The sequence below is a fragment of the Chelonia mydas genome, chromosome 3, assembly GCF_015237465.2.
Source record: "Chelonia mydas isolate rCheMyd1 chromosome 3, rCheMyd1.pri.v2, whole genome shotgun sequence".
Taxonomy (NCBI): Eukaryota; Metazoa; Chordata; order Testudines; family Cheloniidae; genus Chelonia; species Chelonia mydas.
Genome location: NC_057851.1, coordinates 86,512,835 through 86,535,514, shown reverse-complemented (window position 1 = coordinate 86,535,514; position 22,680 = coordinate 86,512,835). Strand labels below are relative to the sequence as shown.

At 41.7% G+C, this 22,680-nt stretch overlaps 1 protein-coding gene across 1 annotated transcript in view; it reads left to right on the top strand.

Moving 5' to 3' along the window:
- Nucleotides 1-22,680, top strand: part of TRAPPC3L (trafficking protein particle complex subunit 3L) — a 45,700-nt gene that overhangs the window by 4,681 nt on the left and 18,339 nt on the right. The window contains exon 4 of the mRNA XM_007057427.4: nt 3,626-3,725. Within this exon, the coding sequence (XP_007057489.1) occupies nt 3,626-3,725 (100 nt within the window). The remainder of the gene's footprint in view (nt 1-3,625; nt 3,726-22,680) is intronic.

The window sequence follows — 22,680 nt, the reverse complement described above, 5'->3', positions numbered from 1 at the left end:
AGTTTAGCATTAGTGATGTCCACCTACCTGTATATTTTCTTCCATCCTCTTATTGTCTATTATTTGTTGAATAACAGAATTGTATTTGGGACCATGCAAAGTACAAACGAAGACAGAGTCCTTGACACAAAGGCACTTACAATAAACTTTATCACAGGGTGGTTCAAGAGAAGAGCCCCGTGTCCTGTGCAGGCTCCTAGAACCCATCAGCCCGGTACAAACCCCCTTTGATGATTGTTTTCCATGGACATTCTAACAGATAAGTGGAATGGCAGGAATGTTCACCATGGCAATGAATTTTAAACAAATAAGCTCTTTGGGGGCATGGGTGGTCTTTTTGTTCTGTGTTTGTACAACATCTAGCAACAATGGGGTTCTGGTCCATGACTGGGGCTCCTAGGGATTACCATCATAGAAAACAATACATAATAATATTGTAGAAAATTTGCCAGAAGCAATTTTTGAATTAGTTATCAACAAAACCTGATTCTAAGAGTTAAGCTCATCCATTCGGAAAACAGAAACATACCATGTGACTGACACATTCAATCAAAACAACTAGAATTTTGAATATCAGACACACAATAAACTGCTTGCAAACAAGTTACAGGCCAATAGTTATTCACAATAATTATTCAAGACAGCGCCTGCTTGAGAAAATCGTGATCTACTCACAAACAGAAAAAAAATCAATAAAACTCATTGAATCGATCACTTGATATTAATTCTTTGCCCAGCCCCAATGAGTATCACGTATTTCAGCACATTTGATGTAGGTTTTTTGCAGGTTCTGTGGTAGAAATAGGAAAAGGTTCACACTGGGAGGTGTGGAGTCCTACTTTACTTCTCTCCTACTACATGAGCTTTTTCCTACCAAATTGTACTCTTTTCCATTTGATGAACAAACTCCTCCCTGGGTTAACACCGTTGGTTTAACATCATTAACACAATTATATAAATTTAGCCCCTTGTGCTTTTACTGAAGTTTTTGCCAACAGGGCTATTTTAGTTTACTTCTCTGCTTATGCAGCACCATCAGTGAAGATGAAAGCAGCACAGCTTTGGAAGCAAAGTTTATAACCTAGGAGGTCCCATACGCATAGATATAATAATATGGCTGTTGCATTTCTGTTACATACAGGTTGTCAGACAGCAACTTGTCACTTTAGTTTACAGATTGTTTTATGGATCTAAAGGTTAAACTTAAAAATAACCTGAGCACTCTCTTGTATTGGTGACGTACATATTTTAATAACGGCTAATGAAATATTTACTAGTGCACCCGTAATGGTGATACTTAGCTAAATGTGCCAGCAATAAATAAATATTTCATGGCTTGCCGGTACATCACACAGTGTTATTTTGAACCTTAGTCTTCCAGAAAGCTTTTTGTTATAACATGGCATTGGCTACGGTATAACTTTTAGGCTTCTTGTTATAGGGCCCGATCTGAAATCAATGGAAAACTTTCCATTGACTTCAATGGGCTTTGAATAAGGCTCATAATGAACAGTGAAAGAGATTCAGAAACAATTAAGTTTAAATGGATATAGAAAAAAATCAATAAAAGCATTTCTGAGCTTGGCCCAGGTGCTTGCATTTACATTCATTAACTTTTCCTTCTACAAAGCCTCCTGTACAATATTTGCCATAATTTAGGAATAGAAGGATTTTACAAGCTTTCATCCTCTTTATATTGTCCATCTCATTTCTCAGGAATTTCAGTTCTGTGTGAACAGTTTAACTGAATTTAAATCTAGTGAAATGGAAAATGCATTTTGCCGAACTGCAACTAATTTTGTGCAGAAGTAGCATAACAGAGACTGTGGCTATTCTTTTATGGTGATGGGAGATCAAGAGGAAGGAGCATATGATGAGGAGAAAAGAGAGATGAGAAAGTAGAGAAGGAATTTCAGAGGAGGAATGAGAGGAGAAGGAGAAGAGAAGGGAGGATAAAGAGAAGGGGAGCAGAAGAGAATGGGGAGAAGGTATATAATGATAGAAGAAGGACAACGAAGGAGGGACAACAGAAGAGGAAGAGATGCAGGGGTGGGAGGACCTACTCATTTCTTGTGTGAGCCATTTCAGAGGGATTGCAGGGGACAAGACTTCTGCAACCTGCAATTTCTGTGGCAGGCAGATGAGCCAAGATGCCCAAGACAAATTGGACTCTGGCCCCACCTGTTGGACAACCCAAGTTATGTGACGTGATGGGGAAAAACCTTTTTTCTCAATAAGAGACTACTGAAACACCCTTAATAAATACATTAATACCACAGTCATGTCAGGACTCAGGGAGTTCCAAGTATAAGGGGCTGGTTTCTTCAATTATTATGTAATTATTTTTTGCTAACTAATCTGTTATTTCACACATGCTTCAATGAACCTAAAATTGACAAATGTCACTGGAAGCAAATGTCAAGAAAAGCATGAGTCAGTCCCTCAGACTATGCATGGGTATGTCAAACCTCCATACTTAGAGCAATGAGACTACTACTAAATTCCCTCTAAGCTGTGGGGTGTGTGTGTGTGTGTCTCTCTCTCTCTCTCACACACACACACACACACACACTGTGTGTCTCTGGCTCACACACACACTGTGTGTGCGTGTCTCTGTCTGTCTCTCTCTCACACACACCCACACACCCATACCCACCCACTGTGTGTGTCTGTCACACACACACACACGCACACACACAGAACGTGTTCTGTTTCTCTCTCTCTCTCTCTCTCACACACACACACACACACACACACACACACACACACACACACTGTCTTTCACACTCACCTCCCAACACATACTTGTATTATTATTGTTGTTACTTCTTAATACTTCTTTCAAAGTGTTATTTTAGTTTTTTGACTGGTCTATGCATTTCAAAATTTTTATTTCTCTCTTACACTTAAATTTAATTCTTTCAGTAGTGAAATCTAAAATGCCTAACCTGTCCTAGCTGGAGTAATTATCCCTATGGTAACTTTTAAAAAATATATATTATATCTAGTTTTTTTTTGTTTCTACTGGTGGTGCACATGCGCACATTACCTTGATATGGTGCACATAACAAAATTCATTCTGCACATGGATAGAAAAAATTAGAGATAACATTGGTCTACCAGTGTCATCACATTCCCAACTGGCCAAGCTGTATGCTCAGTGTGTAATGGCCTTCTCAGAGGAATCCCTTTAGAGATCCTACTTCAGAGAATGACATGGGGAAAGATAGCACTAACCATGGTTAGGTTTTAGTAATGACTAGATAGTAGGACCTGATTCTCATTTACATTAAGGCCACTTTATACCACTCTAGTCATACAAAGAGGCCCTAAAGTGAGCATAAATTATATCTGTACAAACTTTAAGACCCCTTTTCATGACACATGAGGTACAGGCCTACTTTACACTGGCAGTGTGATGTACAGTGGCCTTAGTGTATATATGAATCAGGCCCAGTAAAATCTCCATGTCTCAGAATACTACCTCATTCAGGGGCCACAGCATTTTTCAGACCTAGTTCATGCAGCTGCTTTGCTCAGAGAAAGAGTGAGACTAGAGAGAGGAATGAGGGGAGGAAACAAAAATTGTTCAGCTTTGCATGTAACTTTCTTTTCTTTGCTTCAGGGGGTATGACATTGGTATAAGGCTGGTTGAAGACTTTTTGGCTCGCTCTGCTGTGAGGAAGTGCCGTAGCTATTCTGAAACTGTAGACGTGATTGCACAGGTAAATAAGATTAAAGTAGCTAGACTTTGGTATCCTTTGATGTCCTCAGCCTCTGGGAAGACAAGACTGGCCTCATCTCCTACCAATTCATTCCAAAGCAGAATTAGCCCATCTACCAGTATGCTTAGCTCTCCAGTCTGAAATGAAGGTGCTACAAAGCAGAAGAACAGGACAGTATGGTGTTCTTCATTTTAACACAAGCTCTCCTGGTGTTAACCAAATCAGTTCCCTTATTTAGAACTTTTTACATCCAGCTAACAGCACACAAACTTAAGTCTGCTCAGAGCGACAGCAGCAGCAGTTCTGGGTCCTGGCCTGATGAGCTCTCAGTGTGCTGTGATACCGTGTGAATTGTCAGCCTTTGAGCTCTCCCACTACATTCAAAATACTAGCAGTAGGTCCACGCAGATAGGACAATGGAGTTCTAACCAAGAGCTCCATACAGCTAAATACTTAAGCATGTGCTTAACTTTCAGGAGCAACCTTCCCATAGCTTCCTTATGCAGCACTGGCTTTTACCTATATTGCGATGACTCAGTGGGGCTACGTCTCTTGAGGAGACATTGGCTCTCACTAACATAGAATCACTGATGTTTTATTTCAGCCCAGAAATACTTGAAAACAGGACATTCAATATAGCAGGTCCATATTCAATCACTAACCCTTTTGCTGGATCCTAAAATGAAAAACACGTCTCCACAAATGAGTCATCATAACAAAATACTGGTTCAAATAGATAAAATTCAAATATCTACACAGAGGGATGTTAACCATATGAGATTATGTGAGTAAGGCAAGCAAGACTTGACACCATGAATATGTTGTCTTTTATACCCCCACACTGAATGCAGTTGTTTTATTATAATATAAAGTTACAGTTAACAGCTTTTTAAAATATATTTAACAACAACAACAAGCACAGAGACATCTGTCAAAGGTCATAGTCTAACACTCAGGTTTGCACAGATTGCTGAGTGTGTAAAACAATTATTTATGCAGGAGACACTCAATGTACATTAGTAATTACAAATATACTGTACTTATTTTTACTAATGCACTGGTATGCGGTTAACTTGCATATAGAGAACTTCTCTGTCTCCTTCCAAATATTTTAGCTAGATATCACACCTCTTCTTTGTATCTGAATGAACAGTGTGTACAAGATGGCCTATGTATATTGCCTTGTGCTAAGTGCATTTCAAAAGAATCAGGTGATAAAGATATTTTATGATTCCTGTTCCTTTTTGAGGGATGTGTTTGAATTATTCAGCTGTATTTCTACTCTTAGAAGCAGCAGAAAGACACAAACTGAGACATCTTATTTTCCATGCATCTGAGATACCAGTCACTGCACTGTCTGAGCACCTGGCAATCTTTTATATATTTATCCTCATAACACTTTTATGAGGAAGGGAAATGCTATTATCCCCCTTTTACAGATGGGGAACTGAGACTCAGAGAGGCTTACCCAGGGTCACACAGAAAATCTTTGATATAGTAGGAAATGGAGTCCCAGTCTCCTGCACCCCTGACTGGTGCCCTGAACTCTTGGACCACCCTTCCTCCTCACTGATTGTTGACTTAAAAACATCCATCATATTATGCAAATTATTGTCAGCCATATTTGAACTTGTGAGAAGTAGAATCACATTTTCTAGGTGTTGACTGGAGTTTAACGCAGCTAATGACCAGCATCAGTTTGAAAATTTACTGTAAGAAATATATTGGATCCTTGTTAAATATATACTGATTATACATAGTGATTATTAAAAATGCTTGGATCATGCAGTAATGGTGAACAGCTTGGTACTAAGGCCTTGATCCTGCTGTCAGAGCCATGACAGTATATCCTTGTGCCTGTGTGGAATCTCACTGCTGTCAATGGGGTTCTGCACTAGCACAATGGCCTGCTCACATATACCCAATTGTAGGGGTTGAGGCCCAGGTACTTATCCAAATGGTCATCAAGACTGAAGCTCTTTTACTGGCTATTCTAAATGGAAGCAATCGCAACGGATAGGGAGGACATTTCCTGCTAATGTCAGGCTGGAGGAATAAAGGGTCTGAAGTGAAGCCCAAAAATATTAAAATGAAAAGTAAAAAATGAAGTAGTTACCTTTTTATTTGTTGACAGATTAGTTCTCCTGTATATAGGGGTAATGCTGCCAGGAACAGGATCTGTAAGATTTCTGCCACCAAATGGTGCAAAGCAACCCGGGCAGACCTATGACTCAGTCGCATTATGTGAAAAGTCATTTTAAATGGTCTCTATTGTAGTGAGAACACACTGTAAAGAACAACATAAAGGGAGAGCTTGGCTTTTGGAACTTTAATGGGATAGCACATTCTAATGGCAAAATACATTCAAATAAAAACTTCATCCTTCACTCCTGTACTGTGCTTGGGAGGCGTTTGCTTGGTGAAAGCTGAAGAATTTCTTTGGCATCGGACTAAGGCTCCTGTTCAGCAAGATACTTAAGCCCATGCCTAACTTCAAGTCCCGTCGACTTCAGCGGGACTGTCCAAATGCTGAAGAGTTAGGCATACGCTTATGTACTTTGCTAAATCAGGGCTTGACAGGACTTGTGCTGACAGGAAACGTGGAATAGTTTTGTCATGCAGTTTGAAAAATGTAACAGTTAAGCTATTTTAGATTGTTTTATTTGTTGACATGCTCTCGTAGAAAAACAAATATTGGAAGAAATACCAGCCCCTTAGTTCATTTGATTGCACAGCAGCTTCTGCCTTCCCCCACACATAACCGCAGTACTGCATTGGACCCATTATCCAATTACAAGATATTACAAAAGTTTTAGCAGAGTGCAAAGGCAAATGCTCTGAGTGCCAGAACTCTTGGGATGGAGACCTCTGCCTGTGCATATCATTTATGTGTATTTTTAGACTTGATGAAATTTGCTATAATGTAACTTTAGGAAGAAACTGGGGTTTTATGCAAAGGGAAGACTCCATGGAGGAAGACCCATCTGTAGTGGCTAAGGTTCCCAATTTTGGTTGGACATATTCCTGGAGGTTTCATCACATGACATAATCTTTAATTAAAGATTAATAAAAAGGGTCTAGAGGTAATCCCAGCAATTATAGACCAGTAAGTCTAACGTCAGTACCGAGCAAATTAGTTGAAACAATAGTAAAGAATAAAATTGTCAGACTCATAGAAGAACATAAATTGTTGCACAAAAGTCAACATGATTTCTGTAAAGGGAGATCATGTCTTACTAATCTATTAGAGTTCTCTGAAGGGGTCAACAGACATGTGGAGAAGGGGGATCCAGTGGACATAGTGTACTTAGATTTCCAGAAAGCCTTTGACAATGTCCCTCACCAAAGGCTCTTACGTAAATTAAGTTGTCATGGGATAAGAGGGAAGATCCTTTCATGGACTGAGAACTATTTAAAAGACAGGGAACAAAGAGTAGGAATAAATGGTAAATTTTCAGAATAGAGAGGGGTAACTAGTGGTCAGTCCTAGAACCAATCCTATTCAACTTATTCATAAATGATCTGGAGAAAGTGGTAACAGTGAGGTGGCAAAGTTTGCAGATGATACTAAACTGTTCAAGATAGTTAAGACCAAAGCAGACTGTGAAGAACTTCAAAAAGATCTCACAAAACTAAGTGATTGGGCAACAAAATGGCAAATGAAATTTGTCCCTTGGCCCACGCCGCTTCCAGCAGCTCGCCTGGCCTGGAGCAGCGAATCATGGCCAGTGGGAGCCGCAATTGGCTGAACCTGCGGATGCGGCAGGTAAACAAATCAACCCGGGCCGCCAGAGGCTTTCCCTGCACAAGCGGCAGAACAAGTTTGGGAACCACTGTATTACATTATAATAGGAATAGATCAGTGAAAACAATACAAGTAACATTCCATTAGGTTTCATGATATTCTAACACCTGAATATGCTCTCCCATTAACACACACTTTGATCTAGGGCATGCATACCGGGCATGCATAATGTAAATGTAAAGTAATAGTAAACAACAAGATATAGATAGGTGACAACAATATGATCAACATCTCCTCTGATCTCTATTAACGCACAAGTGAAATTGGCCTGACTGTATGCTAATACACTGCACTCCTTTGATATTCACACACAAGTGAATTGGCATATGGCACTGGCCTGAGCTGGTCTGTCAGCATCATAGCATCTCATAATTATAGGAAAAGAACAGGGTCTGATTAATGGTGTTTACCAGCTTGCAAAGAAAGGGATATTGTCCCTACTCCTCACAAGCCCTCCTTATTGAACACTTTATCCAGTTCATATGCTTTCCCCCTCCATGGTAGGTGATTCCATTTTAAGAGGTAGGGAGTCCAGGGTCGTTGCCTGGAGAAGGACCCTCTGGCACTGCCGTGGGGATTGGAGAGGGCGAAGGAAAAGCTGGGAGGCAGTCCAGAGGCGCAGGCCCTTTGCACACATGGTTTATGTCTCCAAAGGCAAACCTCACCTCCCAAAGGAACCTATCGATTGGAAACTCCAGCAGAAGAAACACGTAGGGCTCCCTGTCCTTTGTATAGGTTTCCCTAGCCTAGAAGATGACCTAGCCCTTAGTTGTTAATATGCCTATGACTTATACTTTTCAGTACCAAATCAGATTCTTATTTTGTGAATGGTCTCTTTCAAGTTCCTTTCATAGCCTTAAGAGAGATTTTCAGCTGTTGCATATTGAGATGCCTGCATTATCTTTTTTCAGAGAATAACAATTAAGCAGCATTTTAGAAGAAAAGATTGTTTACTAGGTGTTTTATTTCCATTTTATCATTTGGTGAGGTAAATTTATATGAGGCTTAGCACAATTATGACTGCTTGTAATGATCCATAATATACAGACAGTGATCAGCAGCTAAACTAATACTATAGATTTAGCAGCATAGACTAGAACCCATTCATCTGTAAAACACCAGTTTCTTTCTACTCAGTGAGCTAACGTTGTTCCACCTGCTATCTACCCATCCAACAGGCATTGTCCTTTTCAATCCAGTAGAGGGCAATATACACAAATCATACAACCTAGTACATTAAATATGTGTAGGTGTCCAAGCAGTTGCAAAAGGAAACCCAAATATGCATTAAGAAAAGGTTGATCTAAATCAGATTAAAAAAAACAACAAAACTCTGATGGACCTAATATAAGCAATATATTACAATATTTCAAACATACACATTCCCCAGACTTTCCTATGTCTGTGGCATGCAAGTGTTAAATCACTTACATTTTAACAGTCCTGAGGACCATCTGGTAGCTTTTGAGCCTCAGTTCAATTGAACCAGATGGCCACCACACAAAAATCACCTCTATAACTGGCACTAACTGGATCAATTTGAAAAACAAAATAATTCTCATACATACAAATAAAACAGTTAGGGAGACCCAGTGACAAATGAGAAGGGTACAGCAGATGCTATTTCTGTATTTGCCTAAAGCTGGTATGCCTCTTGACAGTAACAATGTGTCCCCACCAAAGTAGCACTACCCATATTGCCATTTTACTTCCAGCCCAATCATACTGTGGTTTCCCCATGCAGTTTTTAATTTGACAGGGTAGAAAATCTATAAACATTCAATTCAGAAAAAATACACAAACTCTGAGATTCTTTTATAGTCAAAGTTATGAGACTCCATTACATTTTATAGGAAACAGGGGGAAAAGTAGTACGTTTCCATGACTGGGGGAAAGCAGTGGACCTGCAAGTTGTGCAGAGTTCCAGGAGAATACACCTGGATTCTCATATTACTATCATGTCAAATGTTAAAAGGGCAAAAGAAAACAACCAAACAAAAACAACTGGTAAACAAATCACTCAAGTATTACTCAAGTTGAGTAAAGGTGGCAAAATCTCAGCCCAAATGTTTAGCTGAAGATACTGATTGTGCAACATGATAGAAACTAAATTATGTGACGTGTGATCCTTTCTGATATTTTGGCATCGAGGACAGTTGCTGAGCAATATCATAAATGATGTGACTGATATGGAAGGTCAAGAATCACTATATCTTTCATGTTTCAGAGTAGCAGCCATGTTAGTCTGTATTCGCAAAAAGAAAAGGAGTACTTGTGGCACCTTAGAGACTAACAAATTTATTTGAGCATAAGCTTTCGTGAGCTACGGCTCACTTCATCAGATGCAGTGAGCTGTAGCTCACAAAAGCTTATGCTCAAATAAATTTGTTAGTCTCTAAGGTGCCACTAGTACTCTATATCTGTCATGTTAGCCGTGGAGGGACTAAGGCCCAGATCCTTAAAGGTATTTAGGTACCTAAGCCCCATTGACTTCAATGAGAGTTAGGTGCCTAAATACCTTTGAGGATTTTGGTATACCTGCTCAAATGGAAACACAGAGAGGATCTCTTTTGCATTCACTACAGCTGATGTTGCCAAATACCCTCTAACAAGTCATAGAGCCAAAGTCACTCACTGCACACACTTACTATGATCCGTTGGTGTCTGCAAGCCATGTTACTGAAGCAACAAGCACACATCTCCCCTGTGATATAGTAGACAAAATAGACACCTTTATGTTGCATAAAGCAACTTCAGGTGGTCAGCACATGAAAAGAAGAGTGTTGTGAAGTCCCTCAAATCAGCCTCTGGGCCTGCTCACATTTTTCTTTGCTTGTTTTTCTTCTCTTTTTGTGTGATGCATTTTCCTTTGTTTTTGCTGTGTTTTCAAATATTAGTAACAGATGTGAGATGATTTTTCTGGTTTTACTGGGTATTTGAAGTTACCCAGAGTTCTGCCTATTTAAAAGGGCCTGATTTCTTCTTTCCCTGTTTTATTGTATAGTACAATTAACCAAACAACACAAATATAAGTAGAGAAAGGCTAACTTTAGGAACAAGGGAAAGGACTCTATTTTCTCCTGTTACAGGGTCTACTATCAACTGCTATCAAGACTATTTAGCATACTAACAGAAGGAGTCTCTAGTAGCATAGTCTCAAGGAAGAAAATAAGATTAAGACACTGACAGACTTCTGAATCTTTGTTTACAAAATAGCAGTTTAATGTTCTTAAATGTCACTTTCAAACTTAATGTTCTGAAAATTCTGGCAAAAAGATACAATTATAACCAGCACAACAATCTGAGCACTGGTTTTCTACAGTGTTCTTGATGTATATATAATCAGGAATTTCTCCAAAATAACCAGTATGTAAATGGAAATGAAAGAAATTATCTCAGGTAAATGCAATCAATCTGCTAGTTTAAGTTTACACAGCTTTTTGCATTAACTGTTTATATAATATGTTAATTCCTCAGGTCATTATCCAGGCTAAAAATAACAGGCCAGGTACTTACATTTTTAGCTGGTATATCTAAATGCACTGATTGACCCTGTAGATTAAATAAACTAAGTCAGGATCAATTATTATGATTGTTAGAGCCAGCAATCATTTGGGGACAACATTATGTAGCATTATGGGTCTGATCCTGCATTCTTTAAGAAAGTAAAACTGGAGCCTGCAGGATCAGGCCATAACTGTTAAATGCAAGTATAAATTGGGAAGAAATTAAACAAAAGAAGCAGCTTCAGATGAGATGCACCAAAACAACTTGCTGTGCCAACCCTATCATAACTGCTGACAGACAGAATTTAACACAGCCACTTAGTGTGAGTGGGGGTTTAAAAACATTAGTCTAGCAATTCAGACACCAGTAGCTAGATATTACTGTTAATTTAAACTCAGTTGGTATGGGGCCAAAAGAAAGTGATGATCAGCTAAAGTAAACCCTTCTTCCACAAATTTTCCATGCTGTGAAGTGAATCCCTATGTCATGGGGTTCTGTGACAGAACATATTTGCTGCATGGCTACCACTGGAATGGAAAAAAGATGCAACGACCCTCATAAAAGTAAAAGAATAACTCGCTTTCTTAAAAATCCAATGGATAGTCCAGTCACTGATTGGCCTGACAAGAAAGGGGAAAAAAAGGAAGAAATATATTGAAAATAGAGATGAGCCAAGGAGACGATGTGCAAGTCTGGATCCAGATCCAAATTAGGTTCAGACTAAGGTTTATAATTTGGGTTTGAGGATGAACTAGGCCAAGTTCTGAAATCTGGTGAGCTCTTCTTGGGAGATTTTGCTCCATAAAATCAGATATCCTACAACTGATCCTGTAAGATTTCAAACACCACGGGTCGCATCCAAACCAGATCTAGAAAATAGGTGCCTGGTTTTAGATCCAACCCAGATCAAAATTATAGGTCAAACTATGGGAAATCTGGAAGTCTAGCCAAGCTATGCTTGCCACAGGATATGAGTCAGGGGCAAAGGTGACTTGAATCCACCTTAACACTTCTCAGATCTTGAAAACACGTAAGGGTCCAGTTAACTCCTGGTCAGAGTCAGAGCAGCCTTAGAGAGACTCTAATCTTCCCTGACTGCAATAGCCCCCTATTGGCAGTTTTGGTAACTCAGGCACTCTGGCGACACTCCCTCCTGCTCTTGACATTCCCCTTAAACCAGGGGTTCTAGACAGTGGTATGGGGTCTCCTATATCAGCACTATATAGTTGGCAAGCCTTCCATACAAAGTCTCATACTGGAAGATAGTTTGAAAATCACTTCTGATGGAATATTTCTTGCAGTAGCCTTCTGTAAGGTAGGTGTTGTTTCCTTGTATTCCCCTATTTATCTATATCCATCTGTTGACTCTTGTCTTATACTTAGATTATAAACTCTGTGGGGCAGGAACTGTCTTTTTGTTCTGTGTTTGTACAGAACAGCACAGTGGGATTGTGGTCTATGACAGGTGTAATGGAATGCCAAATAGTATTATACTGTTCTGCCACTAGGTGAAACTGTGTATAAGATACCTTATTTAAAGCTAAATTTAGCCTTAGACATACCTGGAAGAGCATTAAAAGATCTTATGATGAACACATCGGTTACAAATAAGCAAGTTCTATGACCAGTCCATATCTGGTACAGGACCATAACATGGTGTCAGAAGTAAACTAAGAACAGAAATGGAAGGAACAAAACAACAAAGGTTGCAGGATCTCATTAACATGCCACTCTTCAATGCCTCAGAGAACTTCAGTTTTGGTAAACCTTCAGAATGGACAATCTGAAAACAATATTTTGTCAGATTTTGCATTGCTACCAAGCTGTGCAATGAAACTGGAGATATTCAGGTATCTTCTTTAATTTATGCTATAGGGAAGCAGGCAGAGCATATCTTTAAATCCTTTGACTTTACTGAAGACTGTCACAAAGATGATTTGAAAAGGTTCTGGCTATGTTTGAGGCATACCTTATATCTCAGAGAAATGTGATTTATGAAAAAACATGTTTCCATCAGAGAATGTTGAATATTTTATAAGAGATCTGCATACAATGGCTGAAAACTGTGATTCTGGGAATGCAAAACATGAAAATATCAGAGAGGGGCTATTGGATTAATAGAAAAAAAAAACTTTTCACAGCTGCTACAATGGAAGAGAGATTTAACTCTAGCCACAGTTACACAGAGAGCAAAGCGGTGTGAGCTGGTGAGGCAGCAAAACCTAAAGCAACAGGACAAACTTGAAAAACCTAAAACTAGCTTAGTAACTGTAAACAGACACTTGAATGTTAAAAGTCATTATCATAAAACTGATGAGGCAAGCAGAGAGAACTCCCAAGCTAAACAGGACAAATTCCAGCCCACATGTACAAGGTATGGAAAAAGCCATATCCCAAGAGGTGATGAATGTCCAGACAAGGCACACAGTGCAATAAATGCATGAAATATGGACACTTTGCAGCAGTTTGCCACACCAAAGCCGTCAGAGAGTTGACTCATATTACAGACAATCAAGAACTAATTTTTCTGGGACCTATAACTTGTGATGACATAGAGGCTGCCTGGACAGTGAAACTGAATAGTCATTTCAAGACTATTGACTTTCAAATTGACTCAGGAGATGACGTTACAGTCATCTCAGAAGGGACTTACAATTACCTTCAATCCCTCCCAGAGCTGAAGTCACCGGACACAGATCTGACTAACCTTGGAGGTACTCTTGAACTGCATGGGCCAGTTCACCACAGAAACAACTTACAAAGATAAATGTCCCAACGACAATGAAGTGGGTGAAACCAGACAATCACTACTTCCCCAAATGAACTCACACAGGAAAATGATAAAAGATGAAAATGACCTATGGTCTGTGGTTGAACACTTTTCACCAAGTGATCACTCTATATCTGACTGAACAGTCCTCTTCCTCAAAGGAAACCTGCATAACACCTTCAAAAGATGAGCCTCCCAGTCTTTATTCAAGCCTAAGTTAATTGTGTCCAGTTGGCAAATTAATTCCAATTCAGCAGTCTCTCGTTGGAGTCTGTTTTTGAAGCTTTTTTTGTTGAAGAATTGCAACTTTTAGGTCTGTAATCAAGTGATCAAAGAGATTGAAGTGTTCTCCAACTGGTTTTTGAATGTTATAATTCTTGATGTCTGATTTGTGTCCATTTATTCTTTTACATAGAGACTGTTCAATTTGACCAATGTACATGGCAGAGGGGCATTGCTGGCACATTAGGCTTGAAAAAGACTGGGAGTGGATGGGTCATTACACAAAGTGAAACTATTTCCCCATATTTATTCCCCTCCCCTCACCCTCCACTGTTCCTCAGACGTTCTTGTCAACTGCTGGAAATGGCCCACCTGGAAATGGCCCACCACTACAAAAGGTCCTTCCCCCCCCCCCCACTCTCCTGCTGAAATAGCTCACCTTAAGTGATCACTCTCGTTACAGTGTGTATGGTAACACCCATTGTTTCATGTTCTCTATGTATATAAATCTCCCCACTGTATTTTCCACTGAATGCATCCGATGAAGTGAGCTGTAGCTCACGAAAGCTTATGCTCAAATAAATTTGTTAGTCTCTAAGGTGCCACAAGTACGCCTATTCTTTTTGTATTATACTGTTTTGCCACTAGGTTTCACTCTGTGTAAAATATCTTATTTAACGCTAATCTTTGAACAGGGGCTCCGAAACGCTACATAATAAATAAACAAATAAATTAAAAAATTATTGCTTTTCAGCCTCTGAGAAAGGGAAAAATGCACACGAACGGTTGTTTGCTAAGTAGTAAATTGCAAAGTGAAGTACTGTACTGCAAGCAGTAATGAGAATTGTATTAATCCAGGAAATCCGCATTGGCATGCCAAAGCCTTTCTAGTATCATATTGCATCCAAACAGTGCTTAAGGAAAAGTACTTGGGAAGAATGAAAAGTATACCAGCAAAATATGTTATTCTGGCAAGCAGCCTTTTCCCTTCTCAGCAGTTTATTTATTTATTTATTATTTATTTATTTTTGGTCACTTATAGCCCTGATTTCTGATCTGAATTCTAATGTCATTGTTTGAGCTAATTTATCGCTACCATTCTTCACTTTGGACCCATTATTCATATATATATATGGTCCAGTATGCAGTGTTAGTGAAAAGTCCCTAGTAACATATATTGCAGTGATTGGCAACCTTTGGCACGCGGCCCGTCAGGGAAATCCGCTGGCGGGCCAGGACAGTTTGTTTACCTGCAGCGTCCGCAGCTTCGGCCAATAGCAGCTCCCACTGGCCACAGTTCGCCGTCCCCGGCCAATGGGGGCTGTGGGAAGCAGCGGCCAGCACATCCTTTGGCCTGTGCCGCTTCCTGCAGCCCCCATTGGCAGGGGACGGCTAACTGTGGCCAGTGGGAGCTGCTATCGGCCAAAGCTGCGGACTCTGCAGATAAACAAACCGTCCTGGCCCGCCAGTGGATTTCCCTGACAGGCCGCGTGCCAAAGGTTGCTGATCCCTGATATATTGGGATGTCAAAGCAAGCTATTTTTTATTTATAGGCATTTCTAAGGCTTAAGCTACACTACAGACTTCTGTCGGTATAACTATGTCACTCAGAGGTATGGAAAGTGACCCAGTTACATCAAACCTAACCCCTGGTGTAGACAGCGCTATGTTGAGAGGAGAGGTTTCCCTGTCAACATAGCTACTGCCTCTCATGGAGGTGGAGTAACTATGCTGACAGGAGCTCTCCTCTGGTAGCGGCTTCACTAAAGCGTACTGCGGCGTTTTAAGTGTAGACCTGCCTTCAGCTACTCAGTACTGTATTTAGGCATCTTACAAATGTTAATGAAGTGAGTTTTCAACAGTTAGGAAGGGTCTTGTGGTTAAAGAATGGCCTGCTAGGTTGGTGTGTGTGTGTGTGTTCAATTCCTTGGTAATCCTGAACAAATCACAATCTCCATGTGAAAAATGGCACACTAATACCTTCCTATCTTACAAGGGTGATAGCATGGTAAATTCATAAATATATGGGAGGTGGTCAGAGACATCCTATTATTTCTCCAATTTTGCATATGTGGAAACAGGCACAGGGAGGTTGAAGTTCAGTTTTGTAAAATTTCCTCAATTTTGCGGAGTCAAAAACCTCTTCCTCATGAGGATGGCCTGGAAGCGAGCACTGCCCCAACCACAGGTTGCCTTATTTCACCCTGAAAGGAACTAGACAGGGTAGCTTTCATGAACATTGTGGTCAGACACACCCTGGGGTGAAAATATAAGGCTAATTCCTTAGCTATTAATTAGATTTCTTCAAATATTCTTATTCTAGCTCTCAGATTCCATCCACTTATTGTGAACTCCTAAGCTTTTCTCAGTTACTTGTTTATAGTTTTAATGTTTTACCTTCTTATTTTAATCCCCTTTACTAGTTAATAGCCACTGTCCTATCATAGTTTCCATGTCAGTTCTGCTTTGCATAGGAAATTTTAACAAAAGAATTTGGAAAGCCTCATATTATTCTAATGTGAAATACAGCTCAGACTAAATGAAAAGCATATGAGGCACTCAGCACATTTAACTAGTTACTTTCCTCAAGAACAGAAGCTTGGAGATTGATAGAGCAGAGCTAGATATAAAGCAGGGGAAGAGTTTAGCAGAACTCTAATAATTAAAGGAGCAAAATGTGTGGTTAGGGAGAAGGGTCTAGTAAACTGAGAGACAGAGCAAACAGTAGCATTGCTTGGGAACTTTCTGTTGTTTTATTTGTTTGGGGTTTTTTGATGGAAAATATGGTTAATACAAAGGTGACATTTTCCATTTTCCATGGGAAAATATTGTTTTTTTCCTGAGATTATTTTTTTCTTTTATTTTGGGTAGGGTTAACATTCATCTCTGCACCCATTTGAGCCACCACAGTACCTAATAGAAATAGTAGTTCAGATGCTGCAGCCCCCTATCTCCTACATGTGCCACACTCCCGAGCCAGACTCCCTCTCCCAGGATAAACCATAGTCTCTCTCATAGACTCATAGAATCTCAGGGTCGGAAGGCAGGTCATCTAGTCCAACCCCCTGCTCAAAGCAGGGCCAACCCCCAATTTTTGCCCCAGATTCCTAAATGGCCCCCTCAAGGATTGAACTCACAACCCTGAGTTTAGCAGGCCAATGCTCAAACCACTGAGCTGTCCCTCCCTCCGCCTGAGCCGCTGCAGTGTATCACGGGAGTCCCCTGGCCGCAATGCATCATGGGAAATGTAGGTTGACTGGGGAGCCCAGCCCATAGGAGAGAATAGGGGCCACGAGGCTGAGGCACCCGAATTATATTTCCCATGAGGTAGCGCAGGCAGATGTAGATTAACCTTGACCCAATGACCAGAAACAAAAGATTTTGTTTCCAGTCAACAAACTGAACCCAAATATACTGGCATATGTGCAAATCAACATTTTTCAGAACTTTTGGTTCCGTGAAAGTTTTGATATTGACTTACTGTCCAGATTTGGGATAAAAACAAATATTGATCCATTATAATTTACTGTGGGGCAGAAATTCTGTTTTTGAGCAGCTTTAGCAAATAGGTAGGGGTATTGGAGCTGTATGTGTTATCACATCATTCCTCTGTTCTTAGGTCTTGTTTATTTTTTACCATCTTGATTTCAGAAAATGGAATCTTCATTCTAATCCACTTTAGAGAGAGTGGTTTAATAACCTAAGAGCCAGGAACTCCATAGTTCTGTTTGACTTAGCCATTGACTCTCTTTGGGTATGTCTACACTGCAAGTGCAGGTGTGATTGTAGCATGGGCAGGCAGATGTGGTGGCATGGGCTTCAGCCAGGCTAGCCTCCCAAGTGCAAGTCTTCTGGGGACCCTGGTATATACTTGTGTTGCTAGGCCACAGCACCATTTGTTCACTACTACTACTGTTACCATGTCTACACATGCTATAATCACACCTTCACTTGCAATGTAGACATACCCTTTACAAATCACTCACGGCTAGATTTTCACAGGCTTTACTTCCATGCTCAGCTTTGGCTCAGATTGCTACTCTAGATGTTGAGGAGAGAGCAGGAGCTACTTACCCAGGGCTCTCCGTTCCACACTGGAAGGAGAGAGGGCTGAGAGAGACTAGAAGTGACCTGGCGGCCTGGCCCTGTTCTTCTTCTTCACCAGCCAAGTAGCCAGCCAGGCACACAGTGTGGGATATGTAAGATACTTCATGAAAAAGGACAAAGTAACTGACTCCTTACCCAGAGCAAAGTGGGGGAGGAATTCTGACTCTCTGAGTCTGTTTCGTCTTTGGCCTGTTGCGGGGGTGGCTCAACTACGCTTGCTAGGTGTCCAGTTTTTGACAGGAATGTCCGGTCAAAAAGGGACCCTGGCAGCTCCAGTCAGCACCGCTGACCGGGCTGTTAAAAGTCCAGTTGGCGCAGGGCTAGCAGGCTCCCTACCTGGCTCTGCATGGCTCCCGGAAGCAGTGACATGTCCCCCTGGCTCCGAGGTACAGGGGCAGCCTGGTGGACTCTACGTGCTGTCCCTGCCCCATGCACCAGCTCCACAGTTCCAATTGGCTGGGAAATGCTTGCACAGAGCCACCTGGCTGCCCCTATGACTAGGAGCCAAGGGACATGTCGCCACTTCCAGGAAGCCCCTCGAGATAAGCGCCACCCGGAGCCCGCACCCCAATCCCCTGCCCCAGCCTGTAGCCCCCTCCTACACCCAAACTCCCTCCCAGAGCCTGCACTCCTCCCAATCCCTGCCCCAGCCTGGAGCCCCCTCCCACATCCAAACTCCCTCCCAGAGCCTGCACCCCCTCCAAATCCCATGCCCAAGCCTGGAGCCCCCTCCCACACCCAAACTCCCTCCCAGAACCCACACCCTGCATCCCCCCCACATCCCAACCCTCTGCCCCAGCCCTAAGCCTCCTCCCGGACCCTGACCCCCTCATTTCTGGCCTCACCCCAGAACCTGCACTCCCAGCCCAGAGCCCATACCCCCTCCCACACCTCAACCCCCTGCCTCAGTCCGGAGCCCCCTCCCACACTCCAAACCCCTTGGCTCCACACATCCCCCAGCCCAGACCCCCCTCCTGCACCCCCAAACCCTTTATCCCTGGCCCCACCCCAGAGCCCACACCCCAACCCCCTGCTCCAGCCCAGAGCCCCCTCCCACACACTGAACCCCTCATTTCTGGCCCCACCCTGGAACCCGATCACCCCAGCCGGAGCCCGAACCCCCTCCTGTACCTAACCCCCTGCCCCAGCCTGATAAAAATGAGCGGGTGAGGGTGAGGGAGAGTGAGTGACAGAGGGAAGGGGGGATGGCCTTAGTGAGGGGGCGGGGCCTCAGAGAAGGGAGACAGGGTCAGGGCCTTGGATAAGGAGTGGGGCAAGAGTGTTCGGTTTTGTGCGATTAGAAAGTTGGCAAACTAGACTCAGCTAAGAGCTGCCCTTTAGCCTGGGTATATTGCAAAGTTACATTCTAGCCCTTAACATCTCTGGTTCAGTTTTTGAACCTTTAAAAGGAAATGATGGCATACACCTGTCTCTCTGGGATATTAATGAGGTTTTGCTAATTTTTCTAATATACTTTGATCTCAAAATTATCTGTAAAAGTGGTAAGTCCTACTAACTTTCCGTGGATGAATTTTCAGTCTTCAGTCATCTTTTCTGCCCCAAGGGCCAGCAAAGTGCGTGCAGGGAGATGTTGCAACTGAAAGTTTATGTTAGAGACAATTTTCATAAAAACAGAGTTTGAGGCATCTGCTTGCAGGACTCTGTGGGCTGTGTGCCATAGTCAACTTTAATTGAACAAATATGCTTCAAACTGAGGAACACTCAAGTGATTTTCTGCAGAAGGTTCCCGGTAGCCAAATAGCAATTTGTAATGAAACTAAAGATGTTTTGAGAAAAAAAATAAAGTACAGAGAGAGAAGCAAAGGCTTGAGTAAAATTTTCAAAAGTGCCTAAATGACTTAGGAGACTAAGTCCCAGTTTCAAAAGTGATTCAGGGACTAAGGCATTAAGGAGATTTTGACTCCTGAGTGTCTACATCACTTAGAAAAGTGGGATCATAGAATCATAGAAGTGTAGGACTGGAAGGGACTTCAAAACGTCATCTAGTCCAGTTCCCTACACTCAAGGCAGGATTACGTAATAACTAGACCTTTCCTGACGGGTGTTTGTTTAGCCTGTTCTTAAAACCTCCAATGACAGAGATTTCACAACCTCCCTAGGCAATTTATTCCAGTGCTTAACTACCCTGACAGTTAGCAAGTTTTTCTTAATGTCCAACCTAAACCTCCCTGGCTGCAATTTAAGCCCATTGCTTCTTGTCCAGGATGAGGCACTTCAGAAAATTTTACTCCTAGTGAATTATATTTTGCTGAGTATCCATTTCTGTACATAGAATCATAGAATATTAGGGTTGGAAGAGATCTCAGGAGGTCATGTAGTCGAATCCCCTGCTCAAAGCAGGACCAACACCAACTAAATCATCCCAGCCAAGACTTTGTCAAGCTGGGCCTTAAAAACCTCTAAGGATGGAGATTCCACCACCTCCCTAGGTAACCCATGCCAGTGCTTCATCACCCTCCTAGTGAAATAGCGTTTCCTAATATTCAACCTAGACCATCCCCACTGCAACTTGAGACCATTGCTTCTTGGTCTGTCATCTGCCACCACTGAGAACAGCCTAGCTCCATCCTCTTTGGAACCCCCCTTCAGGTAGTTGAAGGCTGCTATCAAATCCCCCTTCACTTTTCTCTTCTGCAGACTAAATAAGCCCAGTTCCCTCAGCCTCGCCTCATAAGTCATGTGCCCCAGCCCCCTAATCATTTTCGTTGCCCTCCGCTGGACTCTCTCCAATTTGTCCACATCCCTTCTGTAGTGGAGGGACCAAAACTGGATGCAACACTCCAGGTGTGGCCTCACCAGTGCCGAACAGAGGGGAATAATCACTTCCCTCGATCTGCTGGCAGTGCGCCTGCTAATACAGCCCAATATGCCTTTGGCCTTCTTGGCAATGAGAGCACACTGCTGACTCATATCCAGCTTCTCATCCACTGTAATCCCCAGGTCCTTTTTTGCAGAACTGCTGCTTAGCCAGTTGGTCCCCAGCCTGTAGCGGTGCATGGGATTCTTCCTTCCTAAGTGCAGGACTCTGCACTTATCCTTGTTGAACCTCATCGGACTTCTTTTGGACCAATCCTCCAATTTGTCTAGGTCACTCTGGACCCTATCCCTATCCTCCAGCTTATCTACCTCTCCCCCAAGCTTAGTGTCATCTGCGAACTTGCTGAGGGTGCAATTAATCCCATCATCCAGATAATTGATAAAGATGTTGAACAAAACCGGTCCCAGGACCGACCCCTGGGGCACTCTGCTTGATACGGCTGCCAACTAGACATCGAGCTGTTGATCACTACCCGTTGAGCCTGACAATCTAGCCAGCTTTCAATCCACCTTGTAGTCCATTCATCCAATCCATACTTTTTTAACTTTCTGGCAAGAATACTGTGGGAGACAGTATCAAAAGCTTTGCTAAAGTCAAGATATATCACATCCACCGCTTTCCCCATATCCACGGAGCCAGTTATCTCATCATAGAAGGCAATCAGATTGGTCAGGCGTGACTTGTCCTTGTTAAATGCTAAAAGAAAATCTGTTTGATGTAAAAAAAAAAGCCCTTGAAGACAAAATTAATACATTTTTCTAATTAAGTGTTCATTCTTGATGTCCTTAATCAGTCTTTAGGCAACCTCTCCCCCATCCCCTGGAGTTCAGCGTAAACATTGAAGGACTGGACTATAGGACTATAGTTGTAAAGGTTTGTTTGCTGTGTGCTTTCTACAAGTCATTGGGCTCAATACAGGGATAGCTGGATGAAATTTAATGTCCTGTGATATATGGGAGGTCAGACTAAATGATTTAATGGTCCATTCTGGTCTTAAACCCTGTGGATTTTATGACTTTCAAGGAATGGCCAGTTTTTCAAAGATTAACACATTCTATATCAACCATTCCAGGTTAAATAATTGTAATCTAAAATTAGTGTAGTAAGACAAAATTCATTAATGTGTATCTGAATTTCTGGAAGTCTCTGTACTTCACCTACTTGTTAGAAAGTGAAGGAGCTCATCAACATTTCCTGTCAAAACACAGATATGGTGTTTGGATGACAAATCAGTGCTTAGGCCTATTTGAAAAAGGACCTAAGTACATGCATGTGCTTAAATCTCATTTACTTCAATGAGACTTAAGCACATGTTTAAAGTTAAGTGCTTTCTTGAACAGGGATGCTTTCCTGAATCAGGGCAATAGCCCCAAAATTGATTTCTTTAAAGTACACATGCATTCCTTGCTTCCTCCACAAGCCTTCTAGGTGGTCTGAAGACTGTGTGAACCATCCATTATTTTGCTCACAGAACATCCAAAGCACAAAAGCCCACACTTGCTGTGGGTTTGACTGAGGATCTGTTTCAATATGGATTTCTCGCATAAGCACAAGCTTTAGGGCTGTACCCTGTAGTGCTTCCTTATGCAGAACTCATGTTGGTAACAGTTGAATTTTGCTTGAGCGAAGACTGAATAGAACTGGGTGAACTATTTTCAGCAAATAGTGTATTCAATGAATTTAAGCCCCTTTTCAACTCAGGAAT